The sequence below is a fragment of the Camelus ferus genome, chromosome 3 (genome assembly GCF_009834535.1).
Source record: "Camelus ferus isolate YT-003-E chromosome 3, BCGSAC_Cfer_1.0, whole genome shotgun sequence".
In the NCBI taxonomy this organism is placed as follows: Eukaryota; Metazoa; Chordata; class Mammalia; order Artiodactyla; family Camelidae; genus Camelus; species Camelus ferus.
Genome location: NC_045698.1, coordinates 94,510,968 through 94,529,017, shown reverse-complemented (window position 1 = coordinate 94,529,017; position 18,050 = coordinate 94,510,968). Strand labels below are relative to the sequence as shown.

Genomic DNA, 18,050 nt, shown 5'->3' with positions numbered 1-18,050 from the left:
ACAGGATTTTTTGTAAAAGTCACTTTCATTTATTAAAAGGGGGAAGTAGTCCATATCTGAGCACAGCTTTAAAAACCAGACAACTTTTCTTCCCTGTCTTGGACATAACCCAATACCATGACTCTTCACCCAGGATGTTTAATTATGCAAAATGTGTTGCTAACCTTTTCCTTTTGTAAGAGAGGGACAAAAGCCAGGAAAGCTGTGAATGTGGATGCTTTAGTAAAAAGCTAAAGTATTTGATTTAAAGCCAGCGTCTAGGGCTGGGCCTGGGCTCACTCTCATCAGCCTGCTCCATCCTGTCCTGCTCCTGAGTCTAGGGTCTGGCCCCATCCATGCTGCCTAGCAGGGCTCTGATGCCCCAGGGGAGGGAGCAGGGAGGCTTGCTAGACCTTCCTGATGAGAATCTGCAGTCACCACAGCTGAAGCAAAATGGTTTCTTGTTGACTAGAAAATTCAGTGACTTACCTTTTATCTTTTGAGCTCTACAGATAACTAGTTTGAGGCTTTAGAAAGAGAAACAAGGGAGAAGAGGAGGAACTGAGGGGATATTGGAAGTTGATCATCCCTCTACTCAACGATGTTTCTTAGTGGCCATTTTTGTACCAGGCTTTGTCTGAGGCACTAATGATACAGGGTTAAAAAAAAGTCCCAGCTCTCCTGGAACCGTCACTCTGGCTGGGGAGTGAAGAAAGCTGGCAGGCAGTTAGGATGCAGAGGGATATGGTAGGGGCTGAGGAGCGGCTGTGGGAGGGAGCCTAGAGCAGGAGCACCTCCTCCTGGCTCACGCATCAGGGTAGGCTTCTTGGGGGAGGAGACTTCTAGACCAAGATCTACATGACAAAGAGGAGCTGCTGAGGCCAAGGACAAGGGTGAGGGGGGAGGCCTGAGAAGAGGGCATCTGGCTGGGTCAGCATGCACAAAGACCCAGAGTGAGGATGGTATGTTTAGGATGCTAGTGAGGACAAGGCTGTTAAGGAGTGACACTTAACCTAGTGGGCAATGAGGAGCCACTGAGGGCACTGGAGCAAGGGGGTCACTTGCTCAGTTCTGTTTTTAAATGCCCCGGCTGTGGCTGCGGTGACCTTTCTACAATGAGAAAGGGAAAAGGAGAGCGTTCGGGAGGCAGGGATGGTCGCAGAGGCTGTCCTCTAGAGCTCTGGGAGCCTGTTGGTGGCTCTCAGACTCAGGTTCTGAGTTCAGCAGCAAGGTGGGGAGATGGTGTCTGTGTAACAGCGGGTGGGCACCCTGGTTCGAGTCCTCACTCTTGAGCCTAGGTTATTGAATTTGGACAGTGAAGCTAAATGCACTTCTCTCCAAGGGCTGTTGAAACTGCTGAGTAGAAACGGATAGGAGAGCTCACTACAAACAGGTAAGTTCTGTGCCGACCTCAGTTACTAAGCACTCAGCTCACCACCAGTCACAGGTGGCCATTTCAGAAGGACTTTCTGACAAGAAGGATGCCAATTCTAGCCCAGAATTAACACAGATTAAAGAGGAAAGAAATGACAGGTTATTTCAGAAAGTCACACCATTTTCATGGCCAAGAGAGACTCAAGCTCCAAGAGGGCACAACAGGCTGGGAAGGCGGTGCACTGACCTGGCGCTCATGGGCTGGTCACCACGTGGTCCCCGCGGATCGCCTGCAGCGAGAGCTCGTAGCCCAGGAACATGGCCGCGCTCATGGGGAAGCCCCGCACGGCATTGACCGTGATGCCTCTGAAAAACACCTTTGGCGGGAGGCGGCGTTACCGCAGGGCACCCTCTGCCGAGCGGCCACTGAGGCCAGAGAAAGGGCTGACGATGCTGCCCACACACGCGGGCACCCTGTCCCAGGCTGGACCCTACCGAGCCCAAAAGGCCATCCAGGCGGAAACCCTCCGAGACACCCCAGCCACGCCCCCGCGCTCACCCACGTCACTTCTCGCGGGGTTTCCCTTCCCAGGGCCCATACGCATGCGCTAGATACGATGCGCCACCTGTTTGAGTCCCACAAATTGCCGTTCTCTCGCCCGGGTACATGCGCACACGCACACACGTGTGATTCTTGGGACTGGAAGTCAGAGCTCCACACACTTTGCCATGGTAGGCAGAGGACCTGGCCGTGACAGGGCTTCAGAGGACGTCCCCAGAGGGGCAGGGTTGGGGGGAACCCAGGCCGTGCTCAAGACAACAGACGTGGAGTCCAGGCACAGCTTTGCCAGTTAGTAACTGTGTTACTTGGGCAAATGGCAAAGTCTCTAGAACTCAATTTTCCCACCTGTAAAATGGGGGTAATACTACTACTGACCTCATACAGTTGTTGAGGGAATAAAGGTGATGTTGCTTTTAAAAACATTTTCACAGTCCCTGCCATGCAGTAACCACTTGTTAACTGTTGACAATCACACCACTATCCTTAACATCAATAGTCACCACTTCATACAGAGTAGCACTCCACCTCGGTCATTAGATGAGTGCTGAGGGGTATTAATACAAGTGGCCTGCACTGACCAGGTGCTAAACCCCACCTTTAATACAAGAAGACTATCTGTCTTCACCCCTAGGGAATATGGTAAGATGCTTCCCTTCCACCCTGAACCTTCCCATCTGGTGCTGGGTAGACACTGACCTATGTGATGTGGTTCCAGCCCCTGGGAAGTTTATAACCTATTAGGGGAGATAAGCCCTATTCAGGAGTAATTACAGTGTAACCTAGAACTTGATGAGAACAAATAAAGGACTTGGTGAAGGGTGGGGTGGGGAGGAGCTGTGATTAAATGTCTTCTCTGGAAAGAGATCACACATCTGAAGACAAATTGCTACCCAAATGTGAACTGCCTGATAAGTGTCAGGTATAAGATAGAAACCTGCTAACTGACTCCTGTATAATTTACTGTTCACTGACAATGTGGTACTGTAATTTTAAGAAGGTAGAAATCCAGCCCCTTGCATGTCCCCAGTTTCCTCAGTTGTTGGACACTCTGGTGTCACAGTAGGAGCAGGCTACTGTCATGGGGCAGGACCTGAGCTGACATCCCTTCAGGAGAGGGAAGAGAAGGGGAGGGAATGACCTCAGTGAACTTTCAGGGAAGGGAGCTGGCCAGGATCCCCAGAGGTCAGCCAAACCCTGGAGTGATTCAGGTAGGGGGCAAGTGGGCTCCTTGTAACATCAGTACTCCTCTCTAATGTCTAACCTTTCTGGAATTCCACAGGTTCACCCAGGGTGACTGAATAACAGCAAGGAACTAGGTCAGGCTCTGAGAGGAAAATTCCATGCTGGGTGCACACAGAAGCTCTCGTGTGCACCTGGGTTTGGCGCTGCAAGGCCAGGCAAGCCAGGCAGGGCCCAGCTTGGCGTGTGATCCTCCTCTCTCATAGTGCTGGGCCATGCAGGAGCTGTGGGCCACCTCAGACAGCCAGAGGTGACTTCCCTCCCAGAGTGGCCTGCTCTGCTGTGAGGCCCAAAGATGCCAAACAAAGTGCTTTTACCCTGTCTTTTGGAACACAAAACATTAGACCGAGTCTTCATGAAGCCTAATGGCTCCCCACTGCCCAAGGTCAAGACCATACTCTTCCCTGGCCTGCCAGGACCCACACACTCTGTCCCTACACTTTCTCTAAGCTGCTTCTCCAACTTGACACTCTGGACAGTATATTGACCTGTCATTCTTCCTAAGGGGCCAGCTCTCTCCCACCACTGAGCCTCTGCTGGTCCCCTTTACTCGAATGCTCCCCAGACCCAGCTACACCCTCTGGTAGCCCTGCCAGGGCCACCCCGGGTAGTATTATGGCCCCTTGCCTTCTGTGCACTCAGTATCTCTGCCTCACAACACTTCTCACACCATCCTTTAATCACCTGTGACTTGTCTATCTTCTTATTAATAGTCCCAGTCAGGGTAGTGAGAGCAGGGCTGTGTGTGTGACTTACCTTTGAATCTCCAGCACCTGCACTGTGCTTGGCCTAGAGGACCCTCTACACATGGTACTAAATGAATCAGTGGATGGATGGCTGGATGGCTGGATGAATAAACTCCTTGATGTGAAAAAGAATGGTCTCTGAGCTGACAGAGTCCCGGTGGCGGCTATGGTAGTGAGGGATTCCTGGAGTGGAGGGAGGTCTCCAAACCCTCCAAATGGCAGACCAAAGAGCAACCAACCCTGGTGCCTCAGGAGGCTTGTCTACTTAACAGATATTCCTCTCCATCCCTCCTAGGAGTCAACCAGTCTCACCCCACTGTCACAGACCCCTTCACAACAGTCACCTCTGTAGAGCAAAAGGACATCAAGTCACTCCTCCAGCCTCCTTATTTCAGATGACAACTCTCCAAGTGTGAGCCATAACCCACGTGGCACAGGACGGTCCTCACAGCAGGCAGAGAATGGATCCAAAACTACCTTGTCTTTCTTCCATTCTGACTTGGGGATGCCCCCAAAGTCCAAGGATGTCTAGTTTCCCTATCATAAAGGCTGCTTTACTGAATAATCACAGAGTTACAAGGGGCTACTAAAACTAGGCACCATTGTCACTATTTCACTCCTTTACTATCACTGAGTTCTCCCATAGAACAGTGGGAACAGGTTGCAGTAAGACTGTTTGGGAGTGGGCACTCCACGTAGCCAGCACCCATGGGGACTGGAGACATCCCTCGGCCCTGCTGCTGGTGGGAATCTGTGAGATAACCCAACTTTCCAGGGCTGTGTGGGATTTTTTTCTCTTTGTTCAAGTTTGTATTTATATGAGACAATGGATGTTTGCTAAATATATTGTGGTAATAATTTCATGATATGTGTAAGTCAAATCATTATGCTATACACCTTAAACATCTACAGTGCTATCTGTCAGTTATCTCAACAAAACTGGGAAAAAAGACAGGTGAGACTCCTAGGAAGATGGCAGAGTAGGAATCTGTCTCTGCACCTAGACAGCTATTACACTGACATAATCTGTCAGATGTATATTAGATGTTCTAATTATATTAGAACTCTGGAGTTTATGGAAGGGTTTGGGCAGTGGTTAATTTTGGTCAATCTCAGCTCTTAGCATAGTAGCAGCTACCATCCCCTATCCCAAGCCCTTTGGAAGGCAGTTGTGCACATGTTCCTGGAACAATCTCCACACAGCCTGTGGGAGCCAGTGTGGGCAATGAGAACCTTGTCCTCCAAATACTGAACATCTGTTTTCTGGTCACTGGTTGCTGTTTCTGATCACAAAGTGCAAAGAGGAGGGCAGTCATTTTTGTTTAACCTCTTACCGTTTTGCAAGCCCTTCTCCTCTGGCTGAAGTGACTTCCAGGGAATTTAAATGGATGGTGCCCCTTTCCCCTCCCTTCATTTTTCTCTTTTTCCTCTTTTGGGAGCCAGACATTAAAGACTAGCATATTCCAAACCAACTGCATAATTGGGGAAAATTAGAAGGTGTCTGTGCATGTGCAGGGAAAGGCATAGGTTCGGAAAAGACCTGAGAAAACCTTAAGTTTACACCTTGAGTTGATCTTTGGGATGGAGAAAGCCTACAACAACAACAAAAACAATAAAAATAAAATCTACTGAAAAAGAGGGAAAATCCAATTTCCATAGTTACCAGATTATTAGATTCAAATGTCTTGTTTTCAACAACAAAAAAAATCACAAGGCATATAAAGAAACAGGCAAGTATGGTCTATTCAAAGAAAACTCAACAATTTCCCTCCAAAAGACCTGATAGCATATCTACTTGACAAAGACTTTAAAACATCTTCTTAGATTCTTGAAAAACTAAAAACAGATGTGGAGAAGGTAAAAAAAATGATATGTGAACAAAATGGAAAAATTAATAAATAAATAGGAAACCCAGAAAGAAATCAAACAGAAATTCTGGAGCTGAGAAGTATGGAATGAAAAACTGAAAAAATTCACTAGAAGGATACAATGATTTATTAGAGCAGGCAGAAGAAAGAATTAGCAAACTTTGAATATAAGACTGTGGAAATTATTGAGTCTGAGGTACAGAAAGAAAAAACATCAAAGAAAAGTGAACAGAGCCTAAGGGACTTGTGGGAAACTATACATATTATAAGAGTCCAAGAAGGAGAAGAGATAGGGGGCAGAGAGAATATCTGAAGTAACAACGGCTGAAAACTTTCCAAATTTGATGAAAGATGTAACTATAAACATCAAAGAAGGTCAATGAACTCCAAGTGAGATGAACTCAGAGACCTATACCAACACACATTATAATAGACTTTTGAAAGGCAAAGAGAGAATCTTGAAAGCAGTAAGAGAGAAGTGACTCATTACACACAAAGGTTCCTCAAAAGACTTTCAGCAGATTACTCAACAGAAACTTTAGAGACCAGAAGGCAATGGGCTAATACATTCAAAGTGCTAACAGGAAAAAAAAAAAACCTGTCAACCAAGAATCTTATAACCAGAAAAACTATCTTTTAAAACTGAGGGAGAAATTAAGACATTCCCAGATAAACAAAAGCTGAGAGAATTCATTTACCACTAGATCTACCCTGCAAAATATGCTCAAGGGAGTCCTGCAGGTTGAAATACAATCACTAGACAGTAACTTGAAGCTGTATGAAGAAATAAAGATCTCAGTAAAAGTAAATATATGGGGAGAGTGACATCAGTATTATGGCAGCACGAGACGGCCCATGTTTTGTCCCCACTTCAACAACAAAAATTCAGCATCCATCCATGAACAAAAGTGCCTCTGTGGGAGTTGTGGATCCAGCACCACACACCAAGGGGCCCAATAGGAGTCATGTCCTCCTGTGCATCAGGTAATAGGCAGCAGATCCTCTGTACTGGCAGTAAAAACTGCAGTGGCCTGTGAACTGGTCCCAGCCACCCTTGGCTGTAGCCCAGGAGCACCTGGGGAACACTGACTTGGATAGTCACACACAGATGAGAGAGTGTGGAAGTCCAGATTTCCAGAGGAGAAGTTCCAGTACCCCATTGGAGAAGAAAGAAAGAAGGAAAGAAGGAAAAAGAAGGAAAGAAGGAAAGAAAGAAAGAAAGAAAGAAAGAAAGAAAGAAAGAAAGGAGGAAGGAAAGAAAGAAGGAAGAAGAAAGAGAGAAGAAGGAAAGAAAGAAGGAAAGAAAGAAAGAAAAGAAGGAAAGAAAGAAAGAAAGAAGGAAGGAAAGAAAGAAAGAAAGAAAGGAAGGAAGAAAGAAAAAGAAAGAAGGGAAGAAAGAAAAAGAAAGAAGGGAAGGAAGGAAGAAAGAAAGAAAGAAAAAGAAAAGAAGGAAAGAAAGAAAAGAAGGAAAGAAAGAAGGAAGGACAGAAAGAAAGAAAGAAAGAAAAAAAAAGAAAGAAAGAAAGAAAGAAAGAAAGGAAGGAAGGAAGGAAGGAAGAAAGAAAAAGGGAAGAAAGAAAAAGAAAGAAGGGAAGGAAGGCAGGAAGGAAGGAAGGAAGGAAGGAAGGAAGGAAAAGAAAATGCGTTTGGATGCACTGGAGCGGGCAGTTATACTAACTGGAGGGCTTGTGATGAGGCAGCCATGCGAGAAAAGATCCAGAGCTCAGTAGTAACATTAATACTATTAAAACTACTACCACTACTATGTGAAAGATAAATGGTTAACTCTTTCCAAAAGCGTATGTGTTATGCATTAAACTGCACACTAATTTAATTTAACCTACAAATATCCCTGCTGTTCATGGTAGGGATGATTATTATCACTGGAGAAACTGAAGCCCAGAGAGATGAAGCTTGCCTGGATTCCCCAGCTCACAAGTAGCCAGGCCTGGCTTTGAACACAAGTCTGCTGACTATAGAGGCATGCCAAGAAAGGTGGGGCCCATTCAAGGAAGAGCAAGCATGAGGGTGCTAGGGGGTGTCATGGGAGACAAGACAGATGGGGATGAATTCATTTAGAACCCTGGACACCAGATGTGGAAATCTGATCTTCATTCTGGGACAGCTTAGAGTCAAGAAGAGGCTTGGGTTGAGGACCAGCCCTTCGAGTTCCAGGAGGAGAAAAGAGGAGAAGGGAGACAAGGCCAGGCTGGAAGCTGCCTCAATAGCTGAGACCAGAGATGATTGGACTGGCATGGGTTGGAAAGCAGAAGCCAGATCAAGGAACTGGAACTTAAGAGATGTGATGACCACCACAGAGGTGGTTCTGTGACTTCTCACTTGGAGGAGGGGAGAGGGTGAGACACTGAGCAGGGAGTGAGGAAGGAGCTTCCAGCCTACCTGATGAGGAGGAAAGCTTTGGTGACACAGATAGCAGGAGGGGTCTGCCAGGCACCAGCTAAGTGACCTCGGGTTGGTTACCAGTCCTCCCTGAACCTGTCAGGTGGAGAGTACACCCAATTCTTCTACCAGCCCAAAGCAAGGTCTGGAATAGACAAGGCTTTCTTGTAGTGCTTGATTAAGTGGTAACGACCAGGACCTCAATTCCCTTCTCCGTAATCTCATAGCCCCCAGATGTCTGACCCTGACTTCCAGGGACTGACACTGACCCCACACGAGTGCTTTGGGGCTTACTTTAAGACCTTCCTTCTGGTAACTCTGGGAGATACAGTCCAGGACACCTTTGTATTTGTTCACATAAACCCCATCAGCTTGCAGTCGACTCTTCACAACATCCATAGGAGTTGCTGTCCCCCAAGAAATTGCTCCTGTAAAGAGAGAGACAAGTAGGTATCAGGGGCTGGTCGGGGTTTGCAGGGGACCTGGCTCCCTGCAGATTTCTGCCGTTCGAAGGCTGGGCAAGCTGCTGGGGAACGTGGAAAGAGCTCAGGGTCATGACCTATGAATGGGGCCCTAATCATCCCTCGCCACTTGCTGTGAGACTCTGCAGAAGTCTCCTGCCTCCTCGGGGCCTTGGGTTTGTCATCTATAAAATGGGCCAGCAGTACCTATCTGGGGGTGCTGTGAGGACAAATAAACTGACGCACGTGCAGCATTTAGCACCGTGCCAGACCCACAGCCAGTGTTTCCTAAGTGGAAGCCTTTATTAGCAGCTTTTACTGGGGAAACAGGAACAGGAACAGGCCCTACAGTGCTTTGTAGCATCTTTCTGAGCACACGAGAGGGAGCCCAGGGTGAGGCCTGAGGCTGGAGGCTGGCAGCTCTCCACAGGCAAGATTTACTCTGAACATGGAAATGCGAAACAAACACTTGCAGGTAGACTGCTTGCCAAGGAAGCGCCAGCCTAGGGATGGCAGAGAAGACCAGGGGCAGCTCTTTAAAAAGCTCTTATCTTTCCCAGTGATGTGGAATAGAAGCCTTGGGACCAGGTGTCACTGGGTTATCCTCATTGGAAAAGCCCAGGCGCCCCGGTTTGAGAACTTTTGTGACTTTAAAGGACTCTAAGAAAACAACACCAGGTTATTGTGTAAACACAGACATTAGCACATTCTTTGATGGGGAGAGAAAAACAGACTGATGCCAAAGTCCAAGGCAGCTGGTTTGCAAGGTTTTGTAACTGCTGCGCAGCAGCTCCCAAAAGAGGCCCTAGCCTGTCCCAGCCCTCTGCCCATCCCGGCCTCCTGTCCCGGTCCTCTGGGGACCCTCTGGACCTCTCCTCCCTCCTGCCACTTTCCCTGAAGTTGGCCCACAGGCTGCCCTCGCACACACTCTTGTTTCTCAGCCCACGGGCGAGAGAATTACAAAACCAGGTTTGCCTGCCAGGCCATACATACCTGCTCTTATCAGAAATGAGAGCAGCTGGGATGTTGCTTTAATTCTCCGCTAATGAGTGCTTACTGGGAGCCGGTACAGGCCAGGTCTCAGGCACGTGATGGAAGGGAAAACACTGGGGTTTGGTGGCTAAGATGTGGGCTTTGTTACACGTTTGCTAAGATTCAAGCACAGTTGCTCATGGTGATGAGGAGGAGGAATGACAATTTTCTTCTCTCTAGCCGATCTTTCCCAACAAACATGCCATGCTGTCAGCCTTCTTAAGAAGCAATCCTCTCTTGACTTCTGTACCCCTCTCTGGCTATAGCTGCAGTTCTCTCTTCCCCATTACAGCACGGCCAAATCCCTCGGGTGAAGGGTTGTGTGTACTTGGGCTCTCTAATTTCTTTCATCCCATTCTCTCTTGATCCTACTTCAGTTAGGTTTTCACACCCTTTTTGTCATCAAAATGGTTCTTGTCAAAGTCCCTGATGACCTACGCACTGCTTAACCCAAGCGGCAGCAATAGCAGTGCAAAGGCCCTGTGGTGGGGAGAGAGCAGCACACTCAAGCTGCAGCAGAGACCACTGTGGTTGGAGCAGAGCAAGTAAGGGGGCGGTTGCAGAAAATGAATGCAGAAGGGTAATAGGCAGAGGGCCCTGAAACCATTGCATGGTCATTGACTTTTACTCTAAGTGAAATGGGGATGCAGCTGGGTTCTGAGTAGGGAGGTTATAGTTGGACCCCCAGTTCAGGGTCACAAAATGACTAAGTGTGGATTTGAACCTGGATCTTTCTGACTGCAGAGTCCCAGCTATAGTGTCTGCACTAGCTGTGTGACCTTGGGTTGGTAACTTAATCTCTTTGAAGCTGAATTTTCTCATCTGAAAAATGGGGAGACTGATTCCTACCTCATGGAGCTAATGAAATCCTCACATGAGAAAGGTTTGTAGGGTGCCAACATTCAACAAAGGTGGATTGTGTTAACAGATTTTCTTTTCAAAGCTCAGTGATACCTGGAACAATGTGAGTCATAAAATATATCTTCCAACTGAAAGCTTAATGAGTCCCAATAGGGACTCAGAGGGAAGGGGATGGGAGGAAGAGAGGGGACCGTCCCCCATTCTGAGCCCTTCCTCTGCCTGGTTAGGTCTGGCACCTAACAGGTATTGAACAAAGTATTGTGGGATGAGTGGCTGGGTGAATCCTGCCCTTCCCTGGGGCTGAGAAGGGCATGGTAGGCTCCCCAGCTGTCTCTCGGTGGTGGTCAGCACAGGGTCAGGGATCAGCCGCACTGTCCTTACCTGCCATGCCGCCTGCCAGCCACACAGCACAGGGGCTGGGGCCTGCATGGGCATCAGGCGTGATCCAATCACTCAGGAACACATAGGGGATGAAGTAGAGGCAGTAGCCCGGGACGTCCCTCAGCAGCATGGCACTGGCGCCCCGGTACAGCCCTGCCAGGCCTTCGGTTCTCACGATGGTTGCGATGCAATGCACAGGCCCTTGATAGGCTGGCTGCTCCCCAAGAGCTGCCACCCGGGGCTTCACTCCAAGGCTGGCTGCAAGGACAGGGTGAAAAGATGGCAAGTGACCTGGGGTCAAGAGCCAGGCCATTCTCTGGCACTGGAGTCAGTCCAGCCCATTGACAGTTCCCACTCAAGTCACCAGTTGATTTTTACCAAACCTTCTGACCTTCTTGGCAGCTCAGATGCAGATTCTGAAGTCCCAACAGGGAGCCCCTGCCAGCACGTGCAGCCAGATGAGAGACAGTCCCAGCCAGGAGATAAAGCAACCAATGCCTTAGAATACCCCAAGGTTCCCGGTCAACCATCACTATGTCCTTCTGCAGGACATTCTGTGTGACTGCAGAATGCCTAAGATCAAATACGATGAGCCAAACCCAGCTCCTTCTTGAAGCAGAAGCTCAAAAATCCAACACACTCGTGTGTGTGTGTGTGTGTGTGTGTGTTTGTGTGTGTGTCTGTACTTGGGCACAGCGTGGTGAAAAAAAAGTATATGAGACAACCCAGATTGTCCTGGTTCCAAATCCTGGCCCTGCTTACCAATTTTCTGACCTTGGTAGGTATCTTTTCTGCCTGTGTTTTCTTACCTTTAAAAAGAGGACCGACCAATACTGTATTGTATACTTGAAAGTTGCTAAGAAAGTAGATGTTAAATGTTCTCCACACACACACACACACACACACACACACACACACACACACACACACACACACACATACAAAGTGGTAACTATGTGAAGTGATTGATTTATTAAATAACCATATCTCAGTAATAATTTCACTGTACATACACACATCAAATCATCACATTGTGAGCCTTAAACTTACACAGTGTTATATGTCAAGTGTATCTCAATGAAGCTGGAAAATTATATTTTTTAAATAAAAACAAGAACAGACGGTTGTGAGTATCCATAAGGTAATACCCATAAAGAGCTCAGCATGGTGCTAGGAACACTGTAGGGGTGCACTAAGTTGTCACCAGATGATACTGAGACCGAGCTGATTGGTGTGAATCAGGCGCAGGATGCACTGGCTGGCGGGCTGGACATGTTCTCACTCACTCCAGCCCTGGCCAGGCTGTGCCCTGGAACAGCTGTAGGGCAGCACCGGTGCCACTGGCCCCTCAGAGTCCTAGGGCACAGGGGCTGTCTCCTTGTCTGACCTCTGGGTTCTTTGCTGACAGATCATGGGTTATTATGTCAGTAGCTTCTTCTCAGGATGTATGTAACCAGCAAGTAGTGACTCAGTCTCTCCCTCTAATCCTTCCACCTGGCTCCCTCCATCTCTGCCTCTGATGCTCACCTAGTCTGCTACGGACCCTTTAGCACAGCTTTAACTTGTGGCCAGAGACCTCTTAGTCCCACTGCAGGTCAAGTGTACTCGTATTCTCAACTTTCCCTTCTTGAAGAACTAACATGACATGACCAGGACTGAGACAGAATGAAGCGTGCCTGTGATCACATGCCCATTTTGCCACCTGAGTTTAATTCCATGTAAGCATCCTCTCAACTGGGTTTTGCATACAGGCTGTATTAAAGACGTGCTGGCTAAAAGACAGACCACTTCCATTATATAGTTGAACTTCCAAGTCCCCACAATAGCCCCAGCTTGACCAGATGAAGGTCAGAGGATAATACTAAGCTTCATGATGCCACAATCCAAGCTGGACTTTTTAAGAGTAAAGTACAACCTGTCCTTTTCACTCATCCCAGAAGGAGACGAGTCCAAGGGGGGAGGTTTCTATTTGCTCGGGAAGTATGCCTGAAGAAACGAACCCTCTATTTACTTTCTGCGTCGGGGTAGAGGGGCATCATGGCCATGTGCATTAGGCCAACTACAGCGTGGGCGGGAGGCTGAGTCCCGTTCACCTGTACAGTGGATCCTGCAGGCAGTGAGCAGGGGTGGTGGCCACTTTTGGGGGCACAGGGGCCTCTGAGCTCAGAGCAAGATCAGACATTATGGTCTTTGAGAGCCCAGTGGGAGGTCACTGAACACCCCTTCCTCTCCCAAATCCACTATGATACAGCCAGGGTCATCCTGGGAAATTCTGACATTAGACCAAACAGATATAATTGTCCCAACATATAAACCTTGCCTGGGCCATGCTCATGTTGAAGTAACAGTGACCTATCCCAGGAGCCAAGGTTTTCACAAATCAACTACGGGTTTGATGTAGCTTTCAGAAGTTACTGATTGTAGGAGAGTGTCCTGATAACATTCTGCTTGTTTGGAGGTACAGATGTTGAAAAAACTACTTGTCCAAACTCCAACTGGCTTTGTCAATAAAAACCTATACTTTTTTCCTTTTCTTTTCAGGATAAGCAAGAAGGAAATTCTCTCACACCCTCTCAAGGTTGTAACATTCAGCAATCTATCTTTTATTGCCTGAAAATGACCCACTTATGACTATTACTGCAATGTAATTGTCATGGAATTGGTGGCCAGGGCTTTCTAGACATAAGTTGATAATGTGAAGCCCTTGGAACGCCTTCCAGCTCCCTCATTCCGCAATATTTTTTAAAAAACTTTTTATTTGGAAATTTCAAATTTTTTTTAAAAATGCAAAAAAGGAAGATTGTACACAGAACACATTGACCCAGATTCACCTACTTTTACCTCATTTGTTTTCTGGTTTGTACGCTGTCTCCCTCCCTCCCCCACCCCCTTCTCACTGAAACGTGCATATGCAATTAAACTGAACAGATGCCACTGTCCCAGTGCAAAAACTTGGCCTGGGCCGTGTTCATCTCCAGGTAATAGTGACCTGACGTGGAGTCAAGGTTTTCATGAATCAGCCGTGGGTTTGAAGTGGCTTTCAGGAATCACTGATACAAGGAGAACGTCTGATAAAACTGGAAAAAGGCCTGCCAGACCATAAACTGGCTTTGTCATCAAGCCCCAAACCAGAACCAAACCTGTGCTTTCAGTCTTTTTTTCCCCAAGATAAGCAATAAGGAAATTCTTTTTCACATACATACATACATCATTTTGTTTTCCAAGCCATTTCAGGGTGAATTACATACAAAAAGGCCCTTTACCCCTAAATACTTCAGTCTGTGTTTCCTAAGAATCAGGATGCTATCTTACAGGCCGTAGGGCAGTTGCTGGCTTCATAATCTACATGGACAATACTTGTGTCTAAGGCACTGCCTGTGCTCGCACTGTCACATGATCTCATCGTGACCTTTAGAGTGATCCTCCCCCGCCCCGGGACAGGATCCAGTCTATCAGGTATTGTATTTAGGTGTCCTGTCTCTTTAGCTTCCTTTCGTCTAGAGCATTTCCACAGCCTTTCTTTGTTTTTTATGACAGGGACTATTTTTAAGAGTACACCAACCCCCTTCTTGTTAATTGAACGTTCCTTACCTGGGCTTTGTTGAATGTGTCCTTGCTGTTACACTAAGGACGATGCCTTCTTGGCTGGACCTCTTCTCCACTCTGTTCTTAAGTCTCACCTCTTTTCCCAGGAGGACCATCACTCTCAAGAGCCCCTGTCTTCTCTGGCCCCCCACACTTGTTTTTCTTACTTTGTTTTTAACTGAGGTATAATTTACAATCTATCAAACGTGTAGCTTTTAAGTGCACAGTTGGTGAGTTTTGACCGTGGCATGCACCAGTCACCACATCCTACTGAGAAAATGACATCTTACACTTGAAGTAAACTGTGTTTGTGGGTCACTGTTCACTCAAGCAGAGCAAAGATCCCAAGCCTACTGACCCTCTCCTGCTTTTCAAGGTAAAGGGGTTCCATGACACCAGTGATGGGTCACTAGGTGAGAACCCAATCTCTTTTAGGCGATGGCTGTTACAGGCCCATCTACTGTAGTAAGATAGTGGTATGAACGATTCATAAGGGACCACAAAGCAGAAGACAGCAGGAATTCCTATCAGTTGCTCAGACCACAGATGCTCTGTGGCTCAGCGGGGGAAGGTGTGGCCTGGGGGGCTCTCAGCAGCTAGACTTAGAAAAGTGCTGAATCAGAGTTCTCGGTAACTCTAGCAGTGGACCGATTTTATGTAGTAGAAAACAAATTTTGATGACCCTTAATAACTGACTCGGGAGATTGCTGGCAAGCAGCTCTTGGAAATATGCAAGACTGAGATTTGTGGACTTGTATGTCTTTCTGCAAGGAACCTGAGGAAGGAGGTGAGTACTCCACACACACTGGACAACCAACCCTCAGCCTGTTGTTCCAGAACTTTCAGGGCTTGGGCCTGGGCGTGTGCACATGCATGGGAAGTGATTCACATTAGGTTTCTTTCTTTCTAGGGTGAAATATATTTAGATTCCCTAGTGAGAATTTTTGGTTCAAAAATAAGGATAAAATTATGAATCAGATTTTTTCATTTCTTATCATGAGCACTTTGCCCTTGAGATCATTTCTGGCTGCACTCTCTAAATTAAGAGCGTTTTACAATGATAGATATATAGCACTCAGAATGCCTGTGTTGATTTTCTTTCCCAAATTCGATTAGGATCAACTCAAGCCCCCTAACACCAAGACTGGCAGGATGTTCAAAGTTGATAAAATTGGCCCCACCCTGCTCCTAACCTTCAACTAGGAGCAGAAGGAGGCCCAACCAGTTCTAAAGAGACCCCTCCTCCAAGCTCCCATGCCTTGTCCAGCTGGATCCCTGCCATTGCTCCTTGGACCACATGCTGCGGCTGTCCGGCTCTACTGCGCTGCACCAGTGTTGGTGTTTTGCTTGCCTGGGCCAGGAGGTCCCTCTGAAGGCAGGTGCCTCTGCAGGTGCCTCTGCAGGGGGTGGGTATTTCTAGGTTTGGCCAGGTCTAATGGGACATATGTAGCCACCTCCTGGAGTCCTCCTACCCTAGAGAGGCTGAACTAGCCCAGATATAGGCTAAGGTCCCCACAGATCTGCCCCTACTGGCTTTCTCAGAACCCAGCGACCTGCCACAGCATCCTGTTGCACCCTTCCCAGACACAAACAAGAACGAGCTTCATTTCTTTCCTTTCTTGAAGGCAATGCTGTTCAATTTCTTCAATGGGTCATGACCTTGGAGACAGGAAAGCCAACTGAAACACAATGGCTGATCAATGATCCTCTGAGTTAGTAAGGAGGGCCAGCCCTCAGGAACACAAAGGCCTGACCACTCTCTGTAAGGGGGAGCGCCACCAGACCTCTCCTGTGTGCCTGTGTCAGGGTGGGACGGAAACACAACATCATCTCTCAACAGGTCACTTTCTACAGAAAATCCTTAACAAGTCGACCATCCACAGAGGGGGACCGGCTGGTCCTGGTCAGTGATTGCAGGCTTACCAAGTGTTCTGTATTCAAATACGTCTGGGCCAGCAGGCTCTCAAATGGAAGGTGGGAGCATGGAATTATTTCAAGGCACCCACAAATTCATAAGCAATATAGATGGACAGAATATCTCACATACATATGTGACCATTTTTCTTCCATGTGTAGGTGCTATTGTGGGAACACAGTAAACATTTGTTTATACAAATAAGCTGTAGTAGCTTGTTGTCATGGGTTTTTTCTTAATCCATAGACACAAAATAAAGCCGCTGTTTATGGATTGGACTCCATTTTGTATATTTAAAAGGTACTCATAGAAAAAGCTGGGACCCCTAGTCCACGCCAAGGCCGTGCCCCCTGTTATGGGGTCTGTCCTGGTTGCTTCTGCTTTCTGAGCAGGAGGTTTTGCTCTGACTCATGCAGTGAGTTTCCTGATGATGGGAGTCACACTCTGGGGCCTGTCACAGGCACTGTGGCCCTCATGTGCCTCAGCATCTATCCAGGGAAGTCCTGAGCATCTGACTGACAGCTCTAGCACCAGGGCCTCCCAAAGCTTCACATCCCACACTCAGCCTTCTTCCAAACCCAGCCCTGTCTGGTCCTTGTGCCAGAGGCTATAAATGCTAAAAATTACTTCCAAATCATGGTCTAAGCTGCTGCACTGGTTTACATGCTACGGAAGCATCCAGAAATGTGGATGTTCGTCCTCCAGCAGCCAGGCTGGGGATAACCTCTGTGGTTTGGGTTTGAGCAGGCTGGGGGACCCCTCAGTTCACTCCCCCAGGATATTACTAACTGGGAATCTGTGTCCCAGTTCCTACTTCTAATGGGTCCAGCAGTTTCCTCATGGTCTGAGGGTCTATGATAGGCAGACGTTGAGCAGAAAGAGCCCAGATTAGGAGCAGTTGGGATTTGCTCTGCTGCCCAGTTGCTATTTCCTATACAACCTGGGGCAAAGGACTCAACCACATTGGGCCTCGGTTTCCTCATCATCTACATAAGGAAGAATTAAGTGGCTTGTCTGCCTCATTGGGCTTTTGTGAAAATTAAGTAAGAATGCTGGCAAATATACTTTACTAAAATGCGTGCAGTACAAATGAACTTTATTTGAGGCTAAGAGTTGTCCTTCTTGTCTTTGTTACCTTGTCCTGAGGTGACTTCAGGTTCTGGAAGTGCTACACCTGCCAGCCGCAGGCAGTCGTGCCCTGCTGTGACCTGCCATGACTTGCAGAGAGCTGCCAAGCCTACCGTGGGAGACTGTGGGTGCCCACGTGGTGCTGAGAACCATCAATACCAGTGTCGAGGCCAGAAATCAGGATAATACTTGCCCATGTCAATTGATTTAAAGAACAAATGGGCATGTCCCCATCGCATGCAACTTGCACAGTGGTGCATTATGGTGTGTGCACCTACATTAATCTTGGCGAGCTATGTGGGACCACAGTTTGAAAAAAGATTCAAACCGCCCAGAACTCAAGGATGCCTCCTGAAATTGTGTGGCTATATGCCTGACCTCTTCACAAACCTCCTCCCTCTACTTTTGGGCCACTATTGCTCCAGCCCTCACCTCCTATTGCCAATCCACAGCCTACTTGAGAAGAAGGCCCCAGCTGTATGGTCCTGGCTTGTCTCCAGGTTTTTGTGCCCTTTAACA

The 18,050-nt window shown here is 47.6% G+C and overlaps 1 protein-coding gene across 4 annotated transcripts in view; it reads right to left on the bottom strand.

Moving 5' to 3' along the window:
* Nucleotides 1-18,050, bottom strand: part of SLC25A48 (solute carrier family 25 member 48) — a 56,756-nt gene that overhangs the window by 21,718 nt on the left and 16,988 nt on the right. For 2 of the 4 annotated variants that reach the window (XR_004318724.1, XM_032476804.1), the window contains exons 5-7: nucleotides 10,904-11,161; nucleotides 8,463-8,596; nucleotides 1,601-1,730 (exon numbers count right to left, since the gene is read on the bottom strand). Coding sequence is in view for 3 of the 4 variants with exons in the window: in XM_032476804.1 (XP_032332695.1) it covers nucleotides 1,608-1,730; nucleotides 8,463-8,596; nucleotides 10,904-11,161 (515 nt within the window). In the remaining variant the exon portion in view is untranslated. Of the gene's footprint in view, nucleotides 1-1,600; nucleotides 1,731-7,298; nucleotides 8,597-10,903; nucleotides 11,162-18,050 lie in introns of those variants that run through there. The other 2 variants (XM_014558276.2, XM_032476803.1) reach the window with 1 other exon arrangement.